Genomic DNA, 21,345 nt, shown 5'->3' with positions numbered 1-21,345 from the left:
CAAAAGGAAGCGTGTTTACTAGGAAGATATTTCCTCTTTAGGAAAGGAAAGTATTTCTTTCTTTCAAAGAGATTGCCTCTTACTGGAAGCAATTGTTTTCTGAAGATGATAGGAATATAGGCTTGCAGTATCATACTGAATCAGTTCCATGACTGCTTTGCAGAAGTTTTGAGAGTTAATCTCTTGAATAAGAGCATTGAGCTCCATCTTATGGTTAGGAATTAGCCATTTCTTGCTTGAAAGTATTCAACATCAGTTTACTCCTCTGCCGTTGTTCTTGACGTCAAACAGCTTCTCCTCCTTTCGTAATTTGCCCCTCAAGGTACATGTGAAGGTATAAACCAAATCTACGCTTGCTATTTTTTTCCTAGACTAGGCAAGCCAACCTCATCCGGCTTTTCTCACAGCGTTACCCTCCATGTCTTGGAAATGCTACTATAGCTGTGTCAGTTTGACCTCTTCTCTGCAAAACCAATACAGACCTAGTCAGTCTGGGGCTTTTGCTGGTTCAGTGGTAACTTTCTGACTTGAATTCATCTGGAGGTTCTCTCCAGTGTTGGAACAGTGGCAGCATCTGTTTGCTCTGTGTAGAGCTTTGCAGCTGAAGTTACAGGCTTGATTGCCATTCCCGTGGCATTTGTTAGTAGTGGCAATGCAAGTACGCATGAGTTACTGCTTAAAGGTAACTCAGTGGCAAGTATTGCTAAATTCAGTTGACTTGCTTTACAAATGCACTACACAGTTGTCATGTTATGCCTATGTTAAGTTGCTTCCCTATTTTTTTTGCCTGTGTTATTCAGTGGTTTACAGTTTAGATCCCATTTACATAACCTTTGAGGAATTATTTAAAAAGCACAGCATAAAACTGTTTTTCCTTTAGCAGGAGTCCGAAGAGCTCTCCTCTGATGAAGAGATGAAAATGGCAGAAATGCGACCACCGCTGATTGAAACCTCCATAAACCAACCCAAAGTGGTAGCTCTTAGCAATAACAAAAAAGGTTAGATACAACAAAAAGCACTGGAAGTGCTGTGTGATTTTGATAATTTCTCGACCCAAAGTGGCTAGTTTTTCCCAATAAATTATGTAAAAGTAGATTTAAGTTAAGTTTTAAAAGACAGAAGATCAAGTCTCTAGTTAAGCAAAGAAAGCAGGAAAAAAATCTTCAATCTGTTATATTTGAGTGTGTGGTAGAGACAGCCATGTTCACACCCTGTTTTTTCGTTATCATCAGTTTAAAAGCAGAGGAGGAAAGGAGATGTGTGTGTTTGGGGAGACTGCTATCTTGAAGACACTTGATACCTTGAAAAAAGGATGGCAGAGAGTGGTATTTACCTTGGAAATTTTCCATATTTCCCCCCTCCCTCAGATTTTGTAATTAGTGCACCTATAGGCAGCGGTATCACTTGTTTATATTTCTCAGAATAAGCTGTAGTCTCTTCCTAAGGTCTAAGAATAGGCTTCTCTCACAACTTTTCTTTCTCCAGAAAAAAATTCTTTTATATTACCTCTTTCATCCAACACGAAACTTCACAACATTGTTTTTAGTACCTTAATTCTCTATTCTCTGAAAGATAATTTTGGTCTGGGGAACCATTTCCTTAACATTAAGGAATTCAGAGAAAACATAATTTAAAAGTGGGCGAGCAAATTGTATTTTGCTTTGTATGGTACCCTACTCCAGTACCTTCCAGGACAAGAGGTTTTTTGACCATTAGGTATCAAAGAGTGAGAACTGGGTCGTATGGAGAAAAATCATATGGAGGTAGAGGAAGAGTCTGCTGAGGATAACATGCAGGGGAAAATACTAATGTTTCTAAACGCAGTCTTCAGGGTTTTTTGCCTGACTGAAGTAGTAAGTCAAAATTTCTTTCTTGTCTCTAGAGACAGACATTAGTTTCACAAAGTTTTTGCTTATGGCACCTGGGACTATGTCTTGAAGCAAAAATTTAAATGCATTTGTTTGTACACTTATATCAAAGTCATAGGTCAATTGAGGTCCCACAGAGAAATTATTTTTATGTGCATGTTGTATGTAAGTAGGCATACATTGTGCATGAGTAAATGTCCATAGGTGTAAATTACTCTCAGATTGTTTTCCTAACTCTCTACAACTCCCTGAAAGGAGGTTGTAGCCAGGGAGGGGTTGGTCTCTTTTCCCAGGCAACTCTCAGCAAGACAAGAGGGCACGGTCTCAAGTTGTGCTGGGGGAGGTTTAGGTTGGACATTAGAAAGAATTTCTTTACTGAGAGGGTGATCAGACATTGGAATGGGCTGCCCCGGGAAGTGGTGGATTCTCTGTCCCTGGAGATATTTAAAAAGAGACTGGATGTGGCACTCAGTGCCATGGTCTGGTAACTGCAGCGGTAGTGGAGCAAGGGTTGGACTTGATGATCTCTGAGGTCCCTTCCAACCCAGCCAATTCTATGATTCTAAGTGATATACAAAGCATGGGAATGCATCAGACTCCACCTCTGCAGAATATCTTTCTTTCCTGTTTTGTTTTTTTTTTTATTTTTTTTACATTTATGAAACTATACAGATCTAATCCAGTGATGTAGGTCTTTCCAGAGTTCTTGGTCTAATAAATAGCAATTTAGCAATGATTTAATGTTTGAAATCAGGAATTTTTTACACATTTCAAAATATACCACATGTGAAGCTGTGTGCTTCATTTTCACAGGGGCTAGTAGACTCATGTAATTCAAAACTCTGAAATAATTGCGAAAACAGAAACACGATTTGATGGCTTTTCTGGGAAATGTGATGTAATGTAGCACTAGTTTATGCCAAAGAAGCCTGGAATAAAGCAGCAAGTTAAATGTCATTAACCGGTGAGGGCTGTTTACATTGAGACAAATATTTAAAAACAGGAACTCGTGCCAATTGGTATTTGTGAGTTTGAATGAAGTTTGCAAAAGTGCTAGCTTACATTTTAGTTCCCAGTAGGAAGAATTACTGAAGAACAAGAGACAGTTTCTAAGTACTGTAGCAAACTGTCACAGTTTAACACTGGCCTGGCAATTAAACTGAGCGACAGATCCTCTCTATTAATCCCCCTCTCCTTCCTGATAAAGAAAGGAGAGAGAATAAGGGAGAGAGACTTATGGGTTGGAAACTAAACTACACAGCTTTAATGAAACAGTAATGATAAATAGGAGAAAATTACTAAATATATACAAATATACAGGAAAATTGATACCACATTCCTCTCCCTGCTCCCCCAGTAACTCTCACATCACCACTGAGGCTGCAGGGCAGCCCTGGGAAAGTCCAGGCTGGACTCCTGGGCTCAGCAGCATTTGGGAGCTGGAGGCAGGAACACACAGATTCAGGCTGGCAGGGATCAGGACCACAGGCAGAGGAACGGACAGGATCCTCCCAGGATGCTGAAGCAGACAGGGACAGGTTAAGAAGGGAAAGCAGGAAGGGGTCTGACCCTCGTGATCTCTCAAATTTATACTGAGTATGATGTGTATGGGATGGAATACTCTGTTTGGCCAATTTTGGACATCTGTCTTGTCTGTTCCTCCCCAAAGGAGGGTTTCAGGTGTGACATCTTCACTCCTTCTGGAGGGCAAAATATTCCTCAGGGCTGAGCAGTGTCCTTGGTTCTGCACACCAGTCTCTAGCAGTAACTATAAACATTGAGTGTTACCAGTCCTAGAAACAGACACTGAGAAACTTGCTGTTAATTTCAGCACATGCAGCTCCTTACAAGAGACTTAGCTGAAAGCAGAAGTACAAGATAGGAAATCACCTTTATCCTGGCCCAATCCAGGACACATACATACATTAAATGACCATTAAACAGATGTCTTTGGAACTAAATTGGCAAATTTTTATTTCAGATGATTCAAAAGATGCTGATTCCTTATCAGATGAAGCTACCCACAACAGCAATCAAAATAACAGCAACTGTTCCTCTCCTTCTCGAATGTCAGATTCTGCTTCCTTAAATACTGATAGTAGCCAAGATATTTCTCTCTGTTCTCCAGACAAAGAAACGCATGCTGCTGTTTTATCCAAGATCAGGTTTGTAAGACATTGTATACCACTGAACAAATGTAATAGAAAAATGTTATATAATCTTTCATATTATGTGTCCGTTCCACTAATTCACAAATTTAGCATTCATTAATTTAAATACTAATGTTTTAAAATAATGTTAAATAATGCAGTAGCTCCTTGTTTAAAAAAAAAGAGTTCAGAGTATGTTTTTAGTATACAAGACATGGTTCCCTCTGCTTTAATAATAGGGCATAATAATTTCTTCCTTACAATTTTTCTCCCTGCAGAATACTTGAGTACACCATTTTTAAAAGCTCTATGTATTTATTTGCATAATGTCAAAAAATAATTTTATTACTAACAGAACTATAAAAAGGTCTTAGAATCTTACTGAGAATGGACTTTGAGGTTGCTACTCTTCTTGAGGTTTTAGTTAGAAGGTGCCTTTCTCAAAAAGAATTCCCAATAGGTACATGACGTTTATGCAAAAATTGTCATGGGACTTGCAGATATGTGATTAAAAAGATGGAATAGCGAATCGTGAGTCTGGCTGTATATTGGTCTTTGTCCACATGCACAGTGTGGCTGTATTGCATGTTAATGTTTATTTTCTCTGAAACAGTTCTTAAAGGAATATGTTCCTTTTGGAATTGCTTTTAAGAGCTATCTTTTTTTCCAGGCAAGAAGATGAAAATTTGAATAATCTTTTGCAAAATGGAGATGAGTTGAACATTACAGTAGAAGAAAAAATAATTGTGCAAGAGAAGGTTACAAATTTGTCTGAATATGAATTAAGCATCGAAGAAAGATTAGGCCTGATAGGAAAAGGTGTTGATCTAAGCACTCCTGCAGAGGAGACTCACAAGTTAGACCAAATAAACATGAATATCAGTAAGCTGGTTAGTGAAGAGGCAGAGCCAGTTCCTGTAGAAAGGTTACAAACACAGGAAGTAGTTTCTGTAAAGGGCTTTTTGGATAACAACACAAAAGAAGAAAGTAAGCACTTGGAAAATGGAAATAAATATCCTATAGATAAATTAAATGGACATCCTCAGGAAGCAGTACAGTCTCCCAGTAAAGACAAAATAACAAGAAGCACTGCAGCTGATGATGATTCTGTTGAGCTGTCTGTTTCAAGGAGCACTGAAGATTTGTCCCCACAGAGAAGTGGTCCTGTGATGAAACCTCAGAGTGTCACCAGTATGGATACTGGTGGTGTGAAAATCTGTGATGTTGTCAATGAGAACGGTTCTCAGCAGCCAAGTTTGGCAGTAAAATCAGCACCTGATAGCGCAGATGGAAAAAACATAGTCCGAAGTAAATCCGCTACTCTTCTTTATGATCAGCCCTTGCAGGTTTTTCCTGGGTCGTCATCATCATCTGATTTAGTATCTTCTACAAAAACAGCGTTGAAGTTTGACTCAAATCACAATCCCGAAAGTGCTAATGCCATGAGAGGGTCAGCAGCAAGTGGTGCACAGAAGTTCTGTGCTCCCCAGTATAATATTCAGTACAGCAGCAGTGCAGCAGCAAAAGACACCTTGTGGCCTCAGAAACAAAACACCCAAGTAGAACAGGGCAGCTTACCTCCCTCACGCCTGGTGAGGTCTGACAGCACAGAAACCCCTGGCTATGTGAAGCATTCTGCCAACATGAATTTCTCCAATCATAACAATGTCCGAAGCAGTGCTGTGTATAACACTCACCAGCGGATGTCTGGGAGACACATGGATATGTGGGCTATTCCCCCGGGTGACAGACTGCTCCCAGGAGCAACCAGACACACTCTCCAAAGGCAGAGCAGTGTGTCTTCCACAGCTTCTATCAATATTGGGGATACTGGACCTTCAAGGCGAACTCAGGTTCCTGAAGGGGACTATTTAACATACAGAGATTTGCATTCAATGGGAAGAGCACCACCAATAATGTCTGGGCAGCAGAGGCCTCTTTCTGCCCGCACGTACAGCATTGATGGTCCCAACGTGCCCCGACCGCAGAGTGCTCGGCCCTCAGTGAATGAAATACCAGAGAGAACTATGTCAGTGAGTGACTTCAATTACTCACGGACTAGCCCTTCAAAGAGATCAAACCCAAGGGTTAACTCTGAGCACTCTTTATTAGACCCTCCAGGAAAAAGTAAAGTCCCTCATGACTGGAGGGAACAGGTGCTTCGACATATTGAGGCTAAAAAGCTAGAAAAGGTAAAAAAAATTTTTTTGAACTTTTCTACCTTTCTGCTACCTGAATATAGAATAAGTTAAATACTCTCTGTTTTGAAGTGCTTTTAATTACCAGTGAAAAAGTACTTCTGATAGTACCTTTAAAAGGATAAACATGTTTGTGATAAATATCTGAGGAGCAGCCAAATGCTGCCAAATGAGCCAGATTGCTCAATCTAATGAAATTTTCCCAAAAGAAAGAAAAGTCACAGATGTTTTTACATCATACTTGCCAGCTTAGTCCAATTACTTGAGAATATACTAAATAATGTCACATTGACCTGCTGGACTGGAAGGCCAGCTCTTTGAAGCCAGGCAATTCTTAATGTAGCATTGTATTCGTATTATACTAAAATATTCCCTTACACTTCTTGATCTTTCTGTTCTGCCTTTTGTCTCACATTTCTTCTCTTTAAGAACAAGAAAAAGAAAACCAGTAAAATCTCTTTGGAATTACAGGTCTAGAGCTTCAGTTGTTACAGAATTAAAAAACCATAATTAACATGTATTTGCCTCCAAGCCAGTTGTCTTTTGAAACAGGTTATCTGACAGATTGTTAAATTAATATTTATTGTTGTAAGAAGTGAACTCTTAAAAATCTTGTTCATTTCAAGAAATCACAGGGGGTTTGATATAACTAGAGATGATGAACAAGATTCTTAATGCACTGTAAATGCTATCAAGAATTTGAGCTGCTGTGTAGAGCTGCACAATTAAATATCTTCAAAGAATTTGTGTAGAGGTGGAAGAGTATGATCTATGCTGTCCAGATAAACCAGTTTAAAATATCACTGGGTAATGGGTAGAATGTGATTAGCCTCATCCTCTTTCCACAGAAGGGAAGAGAGACAAACAGCCAAAATATTTTTCTATTATTTGATGAGGTTTTGTATTTCTTTTGAAAGAAAAAAGTTTGATTTGTGATTACTATGCTAAGTACTTCAACATCCATGGTATCTAAAGAAATTTAATTTGAGATGGTTGGAAAAGTTACTTTTCACTATAATTTTTCTTCGAAATTCAACTACTTGAAGGGAATGGGCTCCCTTTTGTTTAAGTTGCATAACTTCTAGTGAAAGGCAGGGATGAGTTTTGTTTTCTGAAGAAGCCTGCACAATGGCTGCACCTATTCTTCTGATCCTGTTTGAGTCATGTACATATTTTAAGGCTTTCACAGTACTGTCCTGTATTGTGTGGTATCTCTTCAGGTACTGCCACTGTACCATGGCAGTCAGCTTTACTGAAATGAGATAGGTTGACTTGATTGCCCTTATGTCCTTCCATACTTCCTATCACGCTTTATATGTAAAGTTTTTTCTTTTTTTTTCCTACTAGATACAGAATAGCTGCTATTAAAAAGTCAGCAGAGCATCTAAGTTATCATATCTTAGAAGTCTGCTTTGTATGCAGGTGTTTCTTTTCTCTCTGGCCTGGAAGCATTTTAAAGTAGTTCTTACTTAAAGATCTAGACTTCTTTATGGGTTTAAAAGTGAACCTGTATATAATTGTCTATTTTATATTCTCTGGGATATGGCAGACTTAAAAAGAAAAATCTAAACTGTGAAAAATGTAGATATGATCCTATATGGCAGCTGGCAAATATGATAATGTGGAAATTCTAGTAACCTACTGGATATTTTTTTCTTCTTTTAAAATGATAGTTTGGGTATTTCTGTTTGCCACTAAAAAGTAGTGTGTGGGGGTTAATCTAAAAACCAGACTATTGAAATATTTCAAAATTCAGTAATTACAGAACTCATTCAGGGAACAAGCATGTACAGAATAAGTTCAATTACAGAGCTCATTTAAGGAATCTATTGGAAATTTAGAGCGCTTTCATGGATTTGAAATGGCTTTTTTTTTTTAAAGCATAAGTGTCAGTGTTAAAACAACACTGACAAAAACAGGTATACAAAATTATGCCTTACGATGAATATTTGATTCCAATTTCATGCCTGTGGTTTCATACAATAGTAAGGGCTAATGGTATTATTTTTGCTGTGACTCTTTGGAGCCTGTTATCTGAATTTAATCATGTTCATTATTTCTCTCTTCTGCTTATTAGGAAAGAGGTGCAGTGAGGTTTAGGGGTTAATTTTGCTGTGGGGTTGTTTTTTTTTTCTTTTGGCTGTGCTGATAAGTACTTGTTTATTTCATTTTTATAAAATTTAGTAACTGAAGGAGGGGAGCGCTAAATAAACAGTGTCTACTTGTTGGACAAATTTAAAAGCTAGCGATTGTTTTATTTATTGGCCATTTTTACCTGAGGCAGGTTTGCATGAGAAGTGATACAGAATAGCTTTAAGCCCAGGAAAAATTATAAGCAGTGAATTCCAGGCCAATAACCAGCATTTGTAATCCCTTTGGCTAGCTGCAAGGAGGCAACTAAAATTATCCATCTGGTTGAAGGGAGGTGAAAATAGCTCATGAGAACATTCATAAATAGACATTTTGCATATTTTCAGGAGAAACAACTACATAACGCAGAACATTTTGTGGCATAAATAAAAGAGCTTATTTAAATGTCAAGCTGCTCTGTAGTAGTTATATATGTAAGCTGTTGGAAATAATAGTGACAATTCTGCCTCACTGCCAACCTCAAAAGTTTAGTGCATCAGTGAGGTTTTAGGAACAGTAATATTTTTCAGATTTTTTCTTCTTTCCTTTTTGAATGTGACTTGCCAATTTTACTACCTGATGCACCTCCAGTAGTCTTCTATAGTAGTCTTGTTGAAAATGCTCATTTTGGAATTTAAACTAAAATACTGCCTATGTAAAAACACCAAAGTAACACACATTTTATTGTGTGGTAAAGGAATTTCTCATCCATGAAGTGCAGTAATGAATTTCTACAACAGTTACCTGCAAGTATCTTATATTTCTATGTGCTGAGTTGTCAGAAAGAGTTACTGAATCCAACTCTGTCCTTTCCTTATATTTTTTTTTTTGTTGTTATGGATCCTTTGGGAGTTCTTCCCAAGGTACATGTCTGCTTTCAATTCTAAATTCACTTGGACTTCAGTACTCCATTTTTGTCTACTTTTTCTGTTTATCTAAAATGGCAGAGTTTTCAGATGAGAGGTCATGAAGTTTGAGTTCTGCTTTCCAATTCAGAAATCAGAGTAGATGTTCTTAAAGGTTACCAGTGTATAGTGCCTTATTAAAAGAAAAATGTCCAAGGGTTTCAGTACAGATATAGGACTACAGTTTTAATAAATGTTTGAAAGGTTTTATTTAATTAGTTTTCTGTGTTACATACCTAGTATGCAAGGAAAGTACCTTTAGTGGGTATTGCACATTTTAAATTAAGTGCTTTACTGTTTACAAGATCTTAGCCTGAAGAACATCTTGACACTGATAAATTACAGGAATGCTATCTATTCCATAGCTGGTAGTTTTAAATTTTTATGTGAGTGGGTTTTTTCTCCATTTTAAATGGACTACTGAACCATCCATATTTTATAATGATATTTTGTGGAGTTCAATACATCACACTTCAAAAAGAAAATTCTTATGCATTTGGAATGTAACAAAAGTTCAAAATGCAAACATTTTATGATAGTAGAATTTAAATTATATATAATTTTCTGTATATCACTCTTCAATAAGATTGCTGTCAGTTACTGAAGATACATTTTTTTGCAGGACCAGAAAGCTAAATCCATGCCTACTTGTGTTTTCCCTCTCTCAAAACTGAAAAATAGTTTCAGAATATTTAAGCTCTTCCTTGGGATAAAACAGTATCTTGAAATCTTAAGATTTCAAACAAAGCTTTTCTTTACTTGTGTGCTTTTATATCAAAAGGCTTAAAATATTAATTTTGGGCATTTCAAATCTACCAGAATACCTTCAGCAACTTTTCCTAAAGAATCTTTGGTAGTCATGGTGGGAATGAAAAGTGATGGAATTTCTAGACATTTAATATAGCCTCAAGGGGTAACTTACGTCCACCTTCAGTTGGCAATTGAAACTAAGTAGTGTTATATAAATAAATAAAAAATTTACACTTAAGTTTAGCCATTAGGTTAGCAATTAAGGGTTTATTTCGAGATAAGTAGAGTGTCAAGTTGTGTTTCCTGCAGGTACTTGGAATTTTACTACTTCCTGTTCTATACCAAGATTCCATGGGATTGTTGGGGCAGACTCTAGACAGTCTTAAAAGTACAGCACTATTGTCCAATATAAGTAAACCTAGGAAGTTCCACTATTTATTCTCTTCCACCTAAGTAAATGTGTTAAGGCACATCAATTCCCAAAAGACACTCATTTGAAATCTGAAACTTTTAATTCTCTTGTAAGCTGCAAAATGGAGAATATATTTTGACTCTTAGCATTCAAAAAGAATGTAAGTAAACTCCAAGCTATGCTACTAGCTGCCTGCATTTAAACTTATTCCACTAGAAGGCTGAGTTTGACTTTTTTTTTTACTTTGCAGATAGCCATTTTTTCTTGATTTCTTGTAGTTTTTATATGCGTTCTTCACAGAGGAATAACTGATTTCTAGTGAATGTAGCTTTCGCAAAATATAGTTGAACATGTCATCTGTATTGGTTTAGAGTAACTGAAATGAGATTTTTCAAGGCTCAAATATCTGAATTATTATTTTGCAGGCCATTTTGCTGTAAGGCACTGTATTACAGCAAGTGGAGAAGGGAGTTGGTATTTGGCATTAGCATTCATGTTTAATCTGAAGTTTAGGCCATGGATTTGTTTCATTTTTAATTTTTAATCAATTGAAATTAAAAACAGATGTTTTAGTGGCATCTGAATGGCATATTCAGATTTCCAAAGGTGTCTTTTCTGGTGCAGCAATCTTCAGGAATCTCACTAGGGACCCTCACCATGCTCACATTGAGATGCAAAATTGAAGAGTGCTGTTCATACTCCAAATACCTCGGTTTCTCTCTTCCTAGCAGAGAATAGGTAGAGGAAGAATACTTCCTAGGTTTGTCACTAGAAATCTCTTACTGTGTTAAACTAAAACTTTCTTTCACCTCCATGTAATTTTAAATAGTACTTGCCCTGTACAGTTTGTGCTTCTGGGTTCCTTTTGGTTTGGCTAAAGAGGAGGAGACATGTAGAGGAATGTTCAATGTAGAGGAGGAGAAAAATGCTAGGTGTGGTGCTTCTGATGTCTTTCTACAGCAATTGTATAGTAATGTTTTGTACTTTGGAAGAATGCTTTGCCAGGAAAGGGGATTTTATAAACACCAGAATAAAACTATTCTCTGGCTATGTAAACACCTTGAAGCTCACTAAAAAGAGTTAACAGAAATCTTAATTCTTGATGTTCAAGTTTTTGCCTCTACAAATAGTACGAAAGTTGTGACTTCTGCAGATCTATCTTAAATTGTAAATATAAATCTGGATTTAGATTATCACTATTTCTTAACAATCTGGGACCTTCTAAGACAATAGTGAACCTAGTGGATCTAGGGATACTTATAGTGTAATGGTATGCTAGAGACATTTCAGAAGATAACTTTCTAGTCTCACCAGGCTTTCCTTCTATCTTTATCTTGTCTTTTTGCCACTTAAAGAAGATGGAGAGATGTAGGAATCTCTGAGAGGACCTTCATGTAAGGAGACTTCAGGGACTTGCCTTTACAAGTCAGGGAAAAAGGCCACCTTATCTAATCAGAGTGTATTTTGAGAAGAGTTATAAGAACGTGCTTTGAAGCACTAAATTTAAATTTGGTGGGGTTTGATGCTTTGATTTTTTACTATGATTGTATATTTACATGGGTCTTCTGTCAGTTTTTCAAGATAGGTTTGTTTCATTTGTCATCTGGCATGTAAAGAATTTTCCTTTTGTTCTTCTGTGTATTCTTTTGTTCTTAAAACCATGAAAGTCCATGGTGGCAAGATGGTAATGTCTACTGCTTTCTTTCTGTTACCCTTGCCAACATTGCAGAGGTCAGGTTTGCAAGGTAATGAAGCTCAAAACCAAATCACTCCCACATTTGTCCTTGAGCTCATGTTACCTGTTTGATGGCCTATAGAGCACACAGATGGACTTGGAGGTTTCTTACCAAGCTGTTTTTCTTTAAATGAGTCTCGTTCACATTTTTGAATGAAGTGTTACTGGAATGCATTTGTCCTGTTCAGAGCATTGCAATAATGAGAAAATGCAGTAGATCAAACCTCTGTAAATTTTCATTTGTACTGTTACCGGTAATAGGGGGAAAGTGAGACCAACAAATGGTAAATAGGTGGGTTTCCACAGGGGTTTGTCTTCTCTTCCTACAATATATTTGATATTTTGCAAATTTAGTTAAAACCTAGAAATCTCGATACGTGGTGCACCTTTGTTGCTTTTCCAGACACATGAACATTTGAATTACTTTATTTACATGTAATTCTGATTTACAGTAAATAAAGGTAAATAGGGGTCACTGAGTTGTGTTTTATACATCACAGTAGTACTGTTCTTGCATGTTTTTTATCTTGCATGACAATGGATTATGTTTGTATTAGTCTATGTATAACATGTCTTGTGGTTTATGCATGCTGCACTAATCTCTGTGTTAAATCTGTCCCCTCTTTATTCAGAGCATGCTGTCTAGGTCCTTTAATTCCAATTATGCTGCAGTTAGCAGCTTTCACTATGGCAGCTCTAGGGATCTGCATGGCAGCCAGGGTAGTGTTGCCTTGAGTGTTGCAGACGGAAGAGGTTCTGGTGTGCACATTGTTCGAGTGAGTACCTACAGGAGGCATTGCAATATATAGAGGGGGAAAGAATAAACTGTGAGAGGTGTCCATAAATTAATAGAGTTATCCTTTTATATATGGGTAATGCTTCCAATAAAAAGAATATAATTTGTGCTGGAATTTTTTTTATAGGCATAAAATCAAATACTTTGCCTTCCTTCCATATGCCTTAAATTTATGGGAAGGCTTTTCAATTTAATATCATGAAGTTGAGTTTTTCTAATTGGCTCTTACAGGTGGCTAAACATATGTAATAGTGTCTGCTTTCGTTTTACATATGTGAACAAGAGATCACCATTCTGAATTTAGCCTTGGTTGATAAAAGTTTGAACAAAACCTTACTATGCTATTTTTTTCCCCCCATCAAATTCTGATGATATAAACTGTACTGTCAGATTCTAAATGAATTCACAAAAATATTTTAGTTTGTAAGAAAATGAGGAAATTATTTCTTAAAGCTGAGCACCCTGAGTCATGTTATAGTATCCATTGTGAGCAGGATAAAATCAATAGAAGACATTTTAACTGTACAAATCCTTGAACAGGCAGCCCTTAGCATTCATTTACTTTTCTAAACAGTTTATTAATGATCAAAGACACCTCTGCCGTTTTTAGTTTTTTAAATGTCCATCAATATTTTATGGGTGTGGTGTCTTGGCTGCTAAGATTTTCTACACAAACAGTGTACTAGTTTATCAAAGAGGATAACGTATGATGAAGCCCTTAAAATGTTTTGTTCTGGGCTTCTGATGGGAATTTAGTTTTAAATTATGTGAAGGCAGCCATCTTACCTTCTCTATTCTTTTTAAAGCACCCCCAGGCTTCTACTCCAGGAGACCAATGTCAGGATGAAGTATTCATTTCAGGACAGCAAAATTACTCATCTGCCACACTTAGTCTCAAAGATATTCCACCAGACAGCATGAAGAAAATAGCTGTGCAGGTAATTATCTACATGACACCATGGAAAGGATATATTTATTCTTCTTTGTACGGGAGGTTTACTGTTTTTATTATTTGTTAAATCATGGGCTGGGATAGCAGTTGGAACTAAGGTTTCTTTAAAATGTAATACCCAGGTATTGTAGGTGACGTAAATTAAATACCATCTGCTGCTTGGAAGTTAAAATATTTACTTATACGAAGGGGGATAGTCCTCATGTTATGTCAGGAAAGACTTTGAGAGAAGCAATGTGAAGCAATATTTGTAATTGCAAGTGGAAATTAGAATATGGCAGATGATTTCAGGAAAGCAATCTGAGAAGCTAATTAATTAAATCTTTTCAAGAACAAACCTGAAATCTGCTTTGATGGAATTGTAGTGATAAACCAGAATTAGTATGAGAGTTTCTGTTTTCATCTCTAAGGACCATCTATACAAGCAAGACCTACTACAATGAAACTAAATGGATGCTTGTAAATTGTTGCAGTGTAGCAAATTGTTTTCTTTTTATAAATTCAACTGCATTTCTCCAGTTGAATGTTGCTGATTTGAACAGCTGTTGATACCTGTGCCTGTGTAAACTGTATCTGGCAGTGCAACAAAAAAATAGGTTCTTTTTCACAGAATCACAGAATGGCTTGGGTTGGAAGGCACCTTAAGGATCATCTAGTTCCAACCCCCATGAACAGGCACACCTCCCACTGGACCTGATTGCTCAAGGCCCCATCCAACCTGGCCTTGAACACTTCCAGAGAGGAGGAATGCACACACAACTTCTTTGGGCATTTACATTAAAAAAAAAAACTGTAGAAAAATGTGTTATTTTAATAAATCTGATCTGTAAATAGGCTAAAAATTATATATATATATGCACACAGTAGCGTGTCTTAGCATCACTTTGACATAAAAAGCTCAACAGAATAGATTCTGGTATGTGTTCATTCCCACAGCATGGTTAAAAGTTGAAATGTGCACTTTTCAGTTATTTTATAATATTGAGTTATTTTATAATATTGAGAAAGAGAGCATTTTAATCCTATTCTATAACTAATGAGATGATGGTGGCAGGCAGAAAAAAAAAGTGTCACTCAAGACTGTAGTATTCTTGGAACATACAGGCAGATGAGTGACTACTTAGGCTGTGTAAGAGCACCAGGCATGTGGGTGAGGAGGGAGGAGGCTGCCCTCAACACAGAGACAACAGCAACTCTTGAGTTTTCAGTGACAAACATGGTTATCCCCAGTATCATTCCTAGTGACATGTCTCAACAGTTATGTACCTTACTGTGTTGTCATCATTATACTTATCAAATCAATGACAGATATGTTAACAAAAGATTAACTGTCATTGCTAGAAAATAATGTTTGGGATAACTCAGTGTGAAACAAGTGATTAAAAGCAAAGATCTATCTCATCTGTCCTTGTAAATTATCACTTAAAGTGAGTTTTTGTTTTTCTGATTTGTTCTCACTAGTTCAGAGCTGTTGACTGTAAAGAGAATTAAGTGCAATTATATATGATCCAGAAAAGTAGTTTTAGTAATGTTCCTAAAATTAAAAGCAGCCAAGTATGGACAATATTGAAATAATAAACAAGACAGGGTTGCTGCTTATAAAATGCATGACATTGAGCATTCATGTTTTATTCAGATACCTTTGACAAATGGACAGATGTGCCAGCCTCAAAGACCTCAGGCAAACTACAGCCAAGTCCATCATCTCCCTCCTCAGTCATCAGTAGCAAGACACCCATCTAGAGAGCAATTAATTGATTATCTGATGTTGAAAGTTGCCCACCAGCCTCCCTATGCCCAGTCCCAGTGTTCTCCCAGACAAAGCCATGAGTTGGCAAAGCAAGAGGTAGGAATAAAATCTAACATGATGATACATCTGTCTATCAGTGGCAGTGAATTGTTGGATTGTTTTCATTTATTACCATTTTTCTGTAGGTGGTAACAGAAATTCTGTAGCAGTTTGCCTCCAGCAGAAGGCACCATTATCTGAATGCAATTCTACTACTGAAATCAAACATTGCTTCTAGTTTTAATCTCTGATTATTTTTTGTGTGAACATTTGAAGAGAGAAGTGTGGTAGATTAATAGAATCTCCCAAAAACTTCAGTTTGCTTCTGCTGGGCTAGAAATTTATTTCTCAACTACGTATTTGATGACCAACTTATTATTTATCTAGTAACTGAAAAAATACAAAGTGGATGTACAACTTACAATTATTTACACCTACTCATGCTATCCAGAATGTTTCAAAAGCCTACAAATGTAGAAATAGCCATCCATTAGAAAAAGGCAGCGTAAAAACAGTCTGAACTTGTGATGCCTGTCTGATAATTATCAGTTTTATTTATGATAGATGTGGGTTAGAACAATGATAATTGTATGTAATTCAGTGGCTCTTCCATTGTGGCAACAATCTTCCTGCTCTTGGACACAGGGTGTGTTGAGTTTTTTAAGAAAAGTCTGTTTTCATTCTTTGCTAGAATCAGACTGTCCACCACTTGCATAAAGTAAGTTTTGTAGTCAACAATTCTGTCAAGAGGAAGGGGCAGACAGTTTTGGATACATACAGCTTAAAACAGGAACAAAGTTTGATCTTTAAAATTCAGGTAGAAGTAGCAAAAAATAGGAGGAACAGGTTCTTTTGTATGAACTTGTGTATCTGCTGGGGGCATTGAATTAATTTACATTAGATCTAAAGATCTGTGAGTTTAAAGCCCACATCAACTATGTTTATAGTAAGAGGGACTGTAATGGTGAATATGTACAATGATACATGATGCTGTTGTATTGGAATCTTGTTCTGAATTAATAATATGAGACGCAGTACTCCCTTAAACTCTGATTTTGTTTATTTGTAGGTGTTTAGGTTTTTTTCTTGTTAAAGATATAATTAATTGATAAAGTAATTCTTCTTATTTTTGATCCGAATTTCTCAGTACTGATTTAATTACAGTAGTTTTTAATGCAGATTTTTAGCCAGTTCATCTAACTTTGGTTGTAACTACTTAGATTCGCGTGAGAATTGACAAGGATCCAGAACTTGGATTTAGTATATCAGGAGGAGTTGGTGGTAGAGGGAATCCATTCAGACCTGAAGATGATGTGAGTATTTTATACTAATGTGCCTTATAAGTATTCTGATTCATAATATTTCCAGTGTTCAGCAAGACGGGGGAGGGGAGAAGAATGTACGTCCTCCAAACCACTAAGGCAGGACTGGAGGGGAGAAAATGAAGGACAGATGGTACAGAAATCATGGTGGGAGGTGACCACAGTGGTCACAGCACAACACAGAGAATGATTCTTCTGCAGATTCTTCACAGTTCCAGATACTGATCAAGAGATCTGAGGTAGTGAATTGTGGGGTTTACAGTTAGGAAGTCTCTTTTAAGATAACATAATTTAGACTATAGCCTTAATTTTGATGGTTGATAATTCATCTTAACATGTACATCTGCCAAATTAAACAAGGCAGATATTGCCCTTCAGTAATCCCTTAAAGGCAGTTCTCCTGGGTTTACCTTCAGAAAAGGAAGACAGTCACAAAAGCCAGTAGAAATGTACTGCATTCATTTCTACTTAGGAAGGAAAATAGAAAAACTGTTTAAAATTGCATCCATTTTGTGCTACCCTACTATTCATGGAATAAGTTGTTAAAATATTTTCCACCTCTGTTTTTCAAGGGTATATTTGTAACCAGAGTGCAACCAGAAGGACCAGCATCTAAGTTGCTGCAGCCTGGAGATAAGATAATTCAGGTACTGTGGTCATCTAATTAACCAGTCCGTGTAATATACCAGTTGATTTTTAGTTGTCAGCTTTTCTAAGAGCAGCATGATTAATTTTTAGGCAGATCACTGCTATCTTTTCTTTTTTTCTTCCACCTGACATTAGGATAGATGATGCAGGCTGAGATACTAAGTTGGACCAGTTTTTCAAACACTGAATATTTTTTATGGTTCTAAAGTCAAAAAAACAGACTGATTGTGTCATTCAAGGTGGAAGATTAGCATTTCATTAGGCTTTACTATAGTTTATTTAACTTTCATCACGTTCAGTGTTCTGAATAATAATAAGCCTTAAAGCTTAAATAGACTAACATGAAATACTAATGTGTTTCACTAACATGACATGAGACTTTCATTTTCAATTTTAAATATTTCTTTTTAGGCTAATGGATACAGCTTCATCAATATTGATCATGGGCAAGCAGTATCTTTGCTAAAGACTTTTCAGAATGCAGTGGAGCTCATCATTGTGCGAGAAGTTTCTTCATAAATACTGTGGATTGGGGGGTAAAAGCCAGCAGGATTCATTGAAGGACTTAGAGGAAACTGAATATTTTGCCTATTTTTATACATGAAAGGAACTTGAAAAGAATTACGATCAAAATTTGTACAGAAAATACTGAACTTGTGGTTAAAGGGGAAAGACCACTGTATAAAAAGTACAGGAAATCCTTTTGGAAATGCTTATGGTGGATAAACTTGTTTTTAAGCATTATAGCAATCTAAGGATCACTCCTCCAAGAACAAACCTGTGTTGCTTTTTTGTACAGATGGTAGGTTTATTTTTGGATAATTCATGCACGTTACTAAACCTTGTGCAAGGCTTTGTGAAGCCTCGGGGGTAGCCAATGGACAGATGGCAGGGCTGTCTGTCCTGTAGCTGTTTATTGCCTTTATTTTTATTCACCAGATATTAATGTGTTATACTGAAACCACTTCTGTAGATACAGACTGGGGATATTAAATGTTGGTTTTGCTATGTGCACATTGTATCGGTGAACGGGTAGATGGAAGGTGGTGCTGTTTGGACAGAGAAAAAGGTCAGGTGAAATAACTATTTGCTATCTAAATCTGGAATCAGAGAAGAAGGAAGTGTTTAGGTCTGGAGTGTACATCTACCAATAGAAAATGCAATAAAAGCTTACGGTGTTTTTTAGGAAGACTGAAACTACAAATTTCTGATATTCTACAGGATTTGTTCATAATGTAGTCACTGAATATTCCTTTGCCACGTGCAATTCATGTTTAGTTAGGTTTTCTTGCATACATAGTTTTTTCATCTGTACTGTGGAACTGTGCCCAGAGGTTTTTCTCTGCCATGGGAATACCCAACTTTGTGGAAATGGTGATACTTTTATCTTTATAAAGAGTACTCAGTTTTAACCTTACAGATTTTAAAAATGAAACTGAAATGGCCAGTTTTTAAGGTTGTTGCCTGTAATATATATTTAAACACACACAGAGTAAATGATGCAGACAGCATTAAGAAAAACATCTTGATTTTGTTTGGCCTTTGCATTGCCTTGTTAATCAAAAAGGAAACAATACGCATGGAGCTAGGTAACCAAAGTAAGTTTGTGAATCTTTGAACAGTGATGGAAAATTGCTGTGGTGAGGTGGAGAGTAGAGGGAGGGTGTGCTTACAACTCACCAGTTCGTAATGATGTTTCTTAAAGGGCTGTTCTACAGGTAACATTAAATGTGAACTAGACACTTCAGAGTCATTAAAGGGTTTCTAACTTTATTAATGTAATAGTGATTTACCACAGGCTGCCTTCGTTCCTTATTACTGTATGAAATACTCAATTATGATTCTATTAATTTTGTTTACCAGAACATTAACTTTTATTTTTCTCTTTCTCCATTGTAATTGAATCGACTGCATAATCTGCAGTGGTAATTAATACACGGTTGTTATGGACCATGGAAAAGTGCCATAGAAGACCAATAACTGTTCTTAATCAAGGCTAATGATGAGCCTGTCATTAGAGCAATATTCAGTTATTGCAGTTCATTTTTAATCACATATAAGTTGGTAGCTTGAGACAGGTATAAATTGCTTTTTTTCAACCCATGTGTGCAAAAGTAAATGCTTTTCATAAAGCTAGCAAAAACACCAGCCTCTTTTAGTTTTGGGACAATGAGCAGAAGAGAGGAATTATACATAGCTAGCAGTAATAAACAGGCAGTACTTTTAAAATAAGTGAACTCCAATATTATTGCACTTCTTTCAGAGATGTTAACTATTGCTTATTGTACTGTGTATAGTTCTAATATTAATTGAAACCCTTTAACAACTCTTTGTATATTTTAATTCTTTTTAGTTGATTTTCAGTAATATTTACATAGAAATGATTTTTTGATATATTAGCAGTAATGTGCTGTATTTTGATATAATTCATTTATTTTCTGTGTGCTATTAATCTTCAAAGAAACGAATGAGAAACATAGCTATATAATGGCAGGCTTCAGTGTTCCCCTTCTAAGATGTGTTTTGTTGTTGTTTAGTTTCAGTTTTTTTATTGAAAATGCAAAATGGTCACATCACCTTTTCACTACTTTTAATCATGTTCTTTGTATCACACACTGCCTTTTAAAGGGAATGCATACAGACAAGTCCTAAATTACCTTGGTCTTCTATATAACCTGTATCTTTGGGAAGGGAAATGTCCAAAAAGCAGAACTGATTCTTTACTGATCTTGGACTGACTTTGTATACATTTTGCAGTACATTTAAATATATCACTAAGGAATTATACTGTATTGTATTTTGCTTTAATGGTAACAGAAGTTTTAAATGTTGCTGTGTCACTTAATTTTCAGATTTATGTATCACAGGAAGATTCTACCAAAAACTGCTTGGCTGTGGTAGAACTATGGAAGTAGAGATTTATAGCAAGAAGTTTAGTACTTCTTGTGGAAATACTTGGCCAAAGCTTGTCTTCAGTAAATTAGCAAATTGACCATCTAATAAAACATGGATTATGGTGATTTTACTCATTAAATGTTGGAGTTTTCAGTGGACTGAGATGTGTTTGTTCCTTCAGTGTCTGTGTGTAAAGGTAAACATATGTCAAACTAGATGATATGCAGAGACTGGGAGAAAGATGTCTCCTGAACTAGTCCAGACAGGATTCAGCAGGAGGAGAGACAGTATCAGCACTTTTCATTTTTAATGCATCTGAAACTGCATTTTGAATAGAATAAAGTCCATCAGCAGCCTAGGTTACTCATCATGGCAAGGAGTTGATGCAAACTCTGGTAATTCTTTCTATTCTTAATAGCTCATTAAAGAATCAGTTCAACTGATATAATGAAAAGATTCAGTCTCCCACATATTTATTATGTAAATATTTTTTAGTTTCTTTTTTGGACTGGAGTTAAAAAAATGTGTATATACTTGAAAGCATTCTATGAACACAAACAGCAATAAACAACACACAGAATCAAACCTTACAATTATTTTCATTTTGATTAGGAATATTCCCTTGTCAGCAGCTATGAAATGTTTTTATTGATCAGCATTTATTCAACATTCCAAATTTTTGTGTATAATTAGACTGTTTCTGAGGTAACACATGGAGAATAGATAATAAACTAATGCTCTTTAAAGCTGTGTGTAACTGACTTATTTAAGGTCTAGGAAATTCTCCATAGTAAC

General features: G+C 36.3%; 1 protein-coding gene across 15 annotated transcripts in view; it reads left to right on the top strand.

The window, feature by feature from the left end:
• The window catches only part of ERBIN (erbb2 interacting protein), a 116,118-nt gene extending 95,410 nt beyond the window's left edge, over positions 1-20,708 (top strand). For 10 of the 15 annotated variants that reach the window (XM_071731168.1, XM_071731162.1, XM_071731163.1 and 7 more), the window contains 9 exons: positions 881-998; positions 3,850-4,033; positions 4,689-6,210; positions 12,781-12,924; positions 13,751-13,882; positions 15,533-15,742; positions 16,906-16,998; positions 17,580-17,654; positions 18,067-20,708. In XM_071731168.1, the coding sequence (XP_071587269.1) occupies positions 881-998; positions 3,850-4,033; positions 4,689-6,210; positions 12,781-12,924; positions 13,751-13,882; positions 15,533-15,742; positions 16,906-16,998; positions 17,580-17,654; positions 18,067-18,174 (2,586 nt within the window). In that variant the 3' untranslated portion in view covers positions 18,175-20,708. The remainder of the gene's footprint in view (positions 1-880; positions 999-3,849; positions 4,034-4,688; positions 6,211-12,780; positions 12,925-13,750; positions 13,883-15,532; positions 15,743-16,905; positions 16,999-17,579; positions 17,655-18,066) is intronic. The other 5 variants (XM_071731157.1, XM_071731171.1, XM_071731172.1 and 2 more) reach the window with 5 other exon arrangements.
• Positions 20,709-21,345: the final 637 nt, after the last annotated feature.

Source organism: Heliangelus exortis, chromosome Z (genome assembly GCF_036169615.1).
Source record: "Heliangelus exortis chromosome Z, bHelExo1.hap1, whole genome shotgun sequence".
NCBI lineage: Eukaryota > Metazoa > Chordata > Aves > Apodiformes > Trochilidae > Heliangelus > Heliangelus exortis.
Note: the sequence above shows the minus strand (reverse complement) of the source record. Positions and strands in the feature narration are given on the sequence as shown.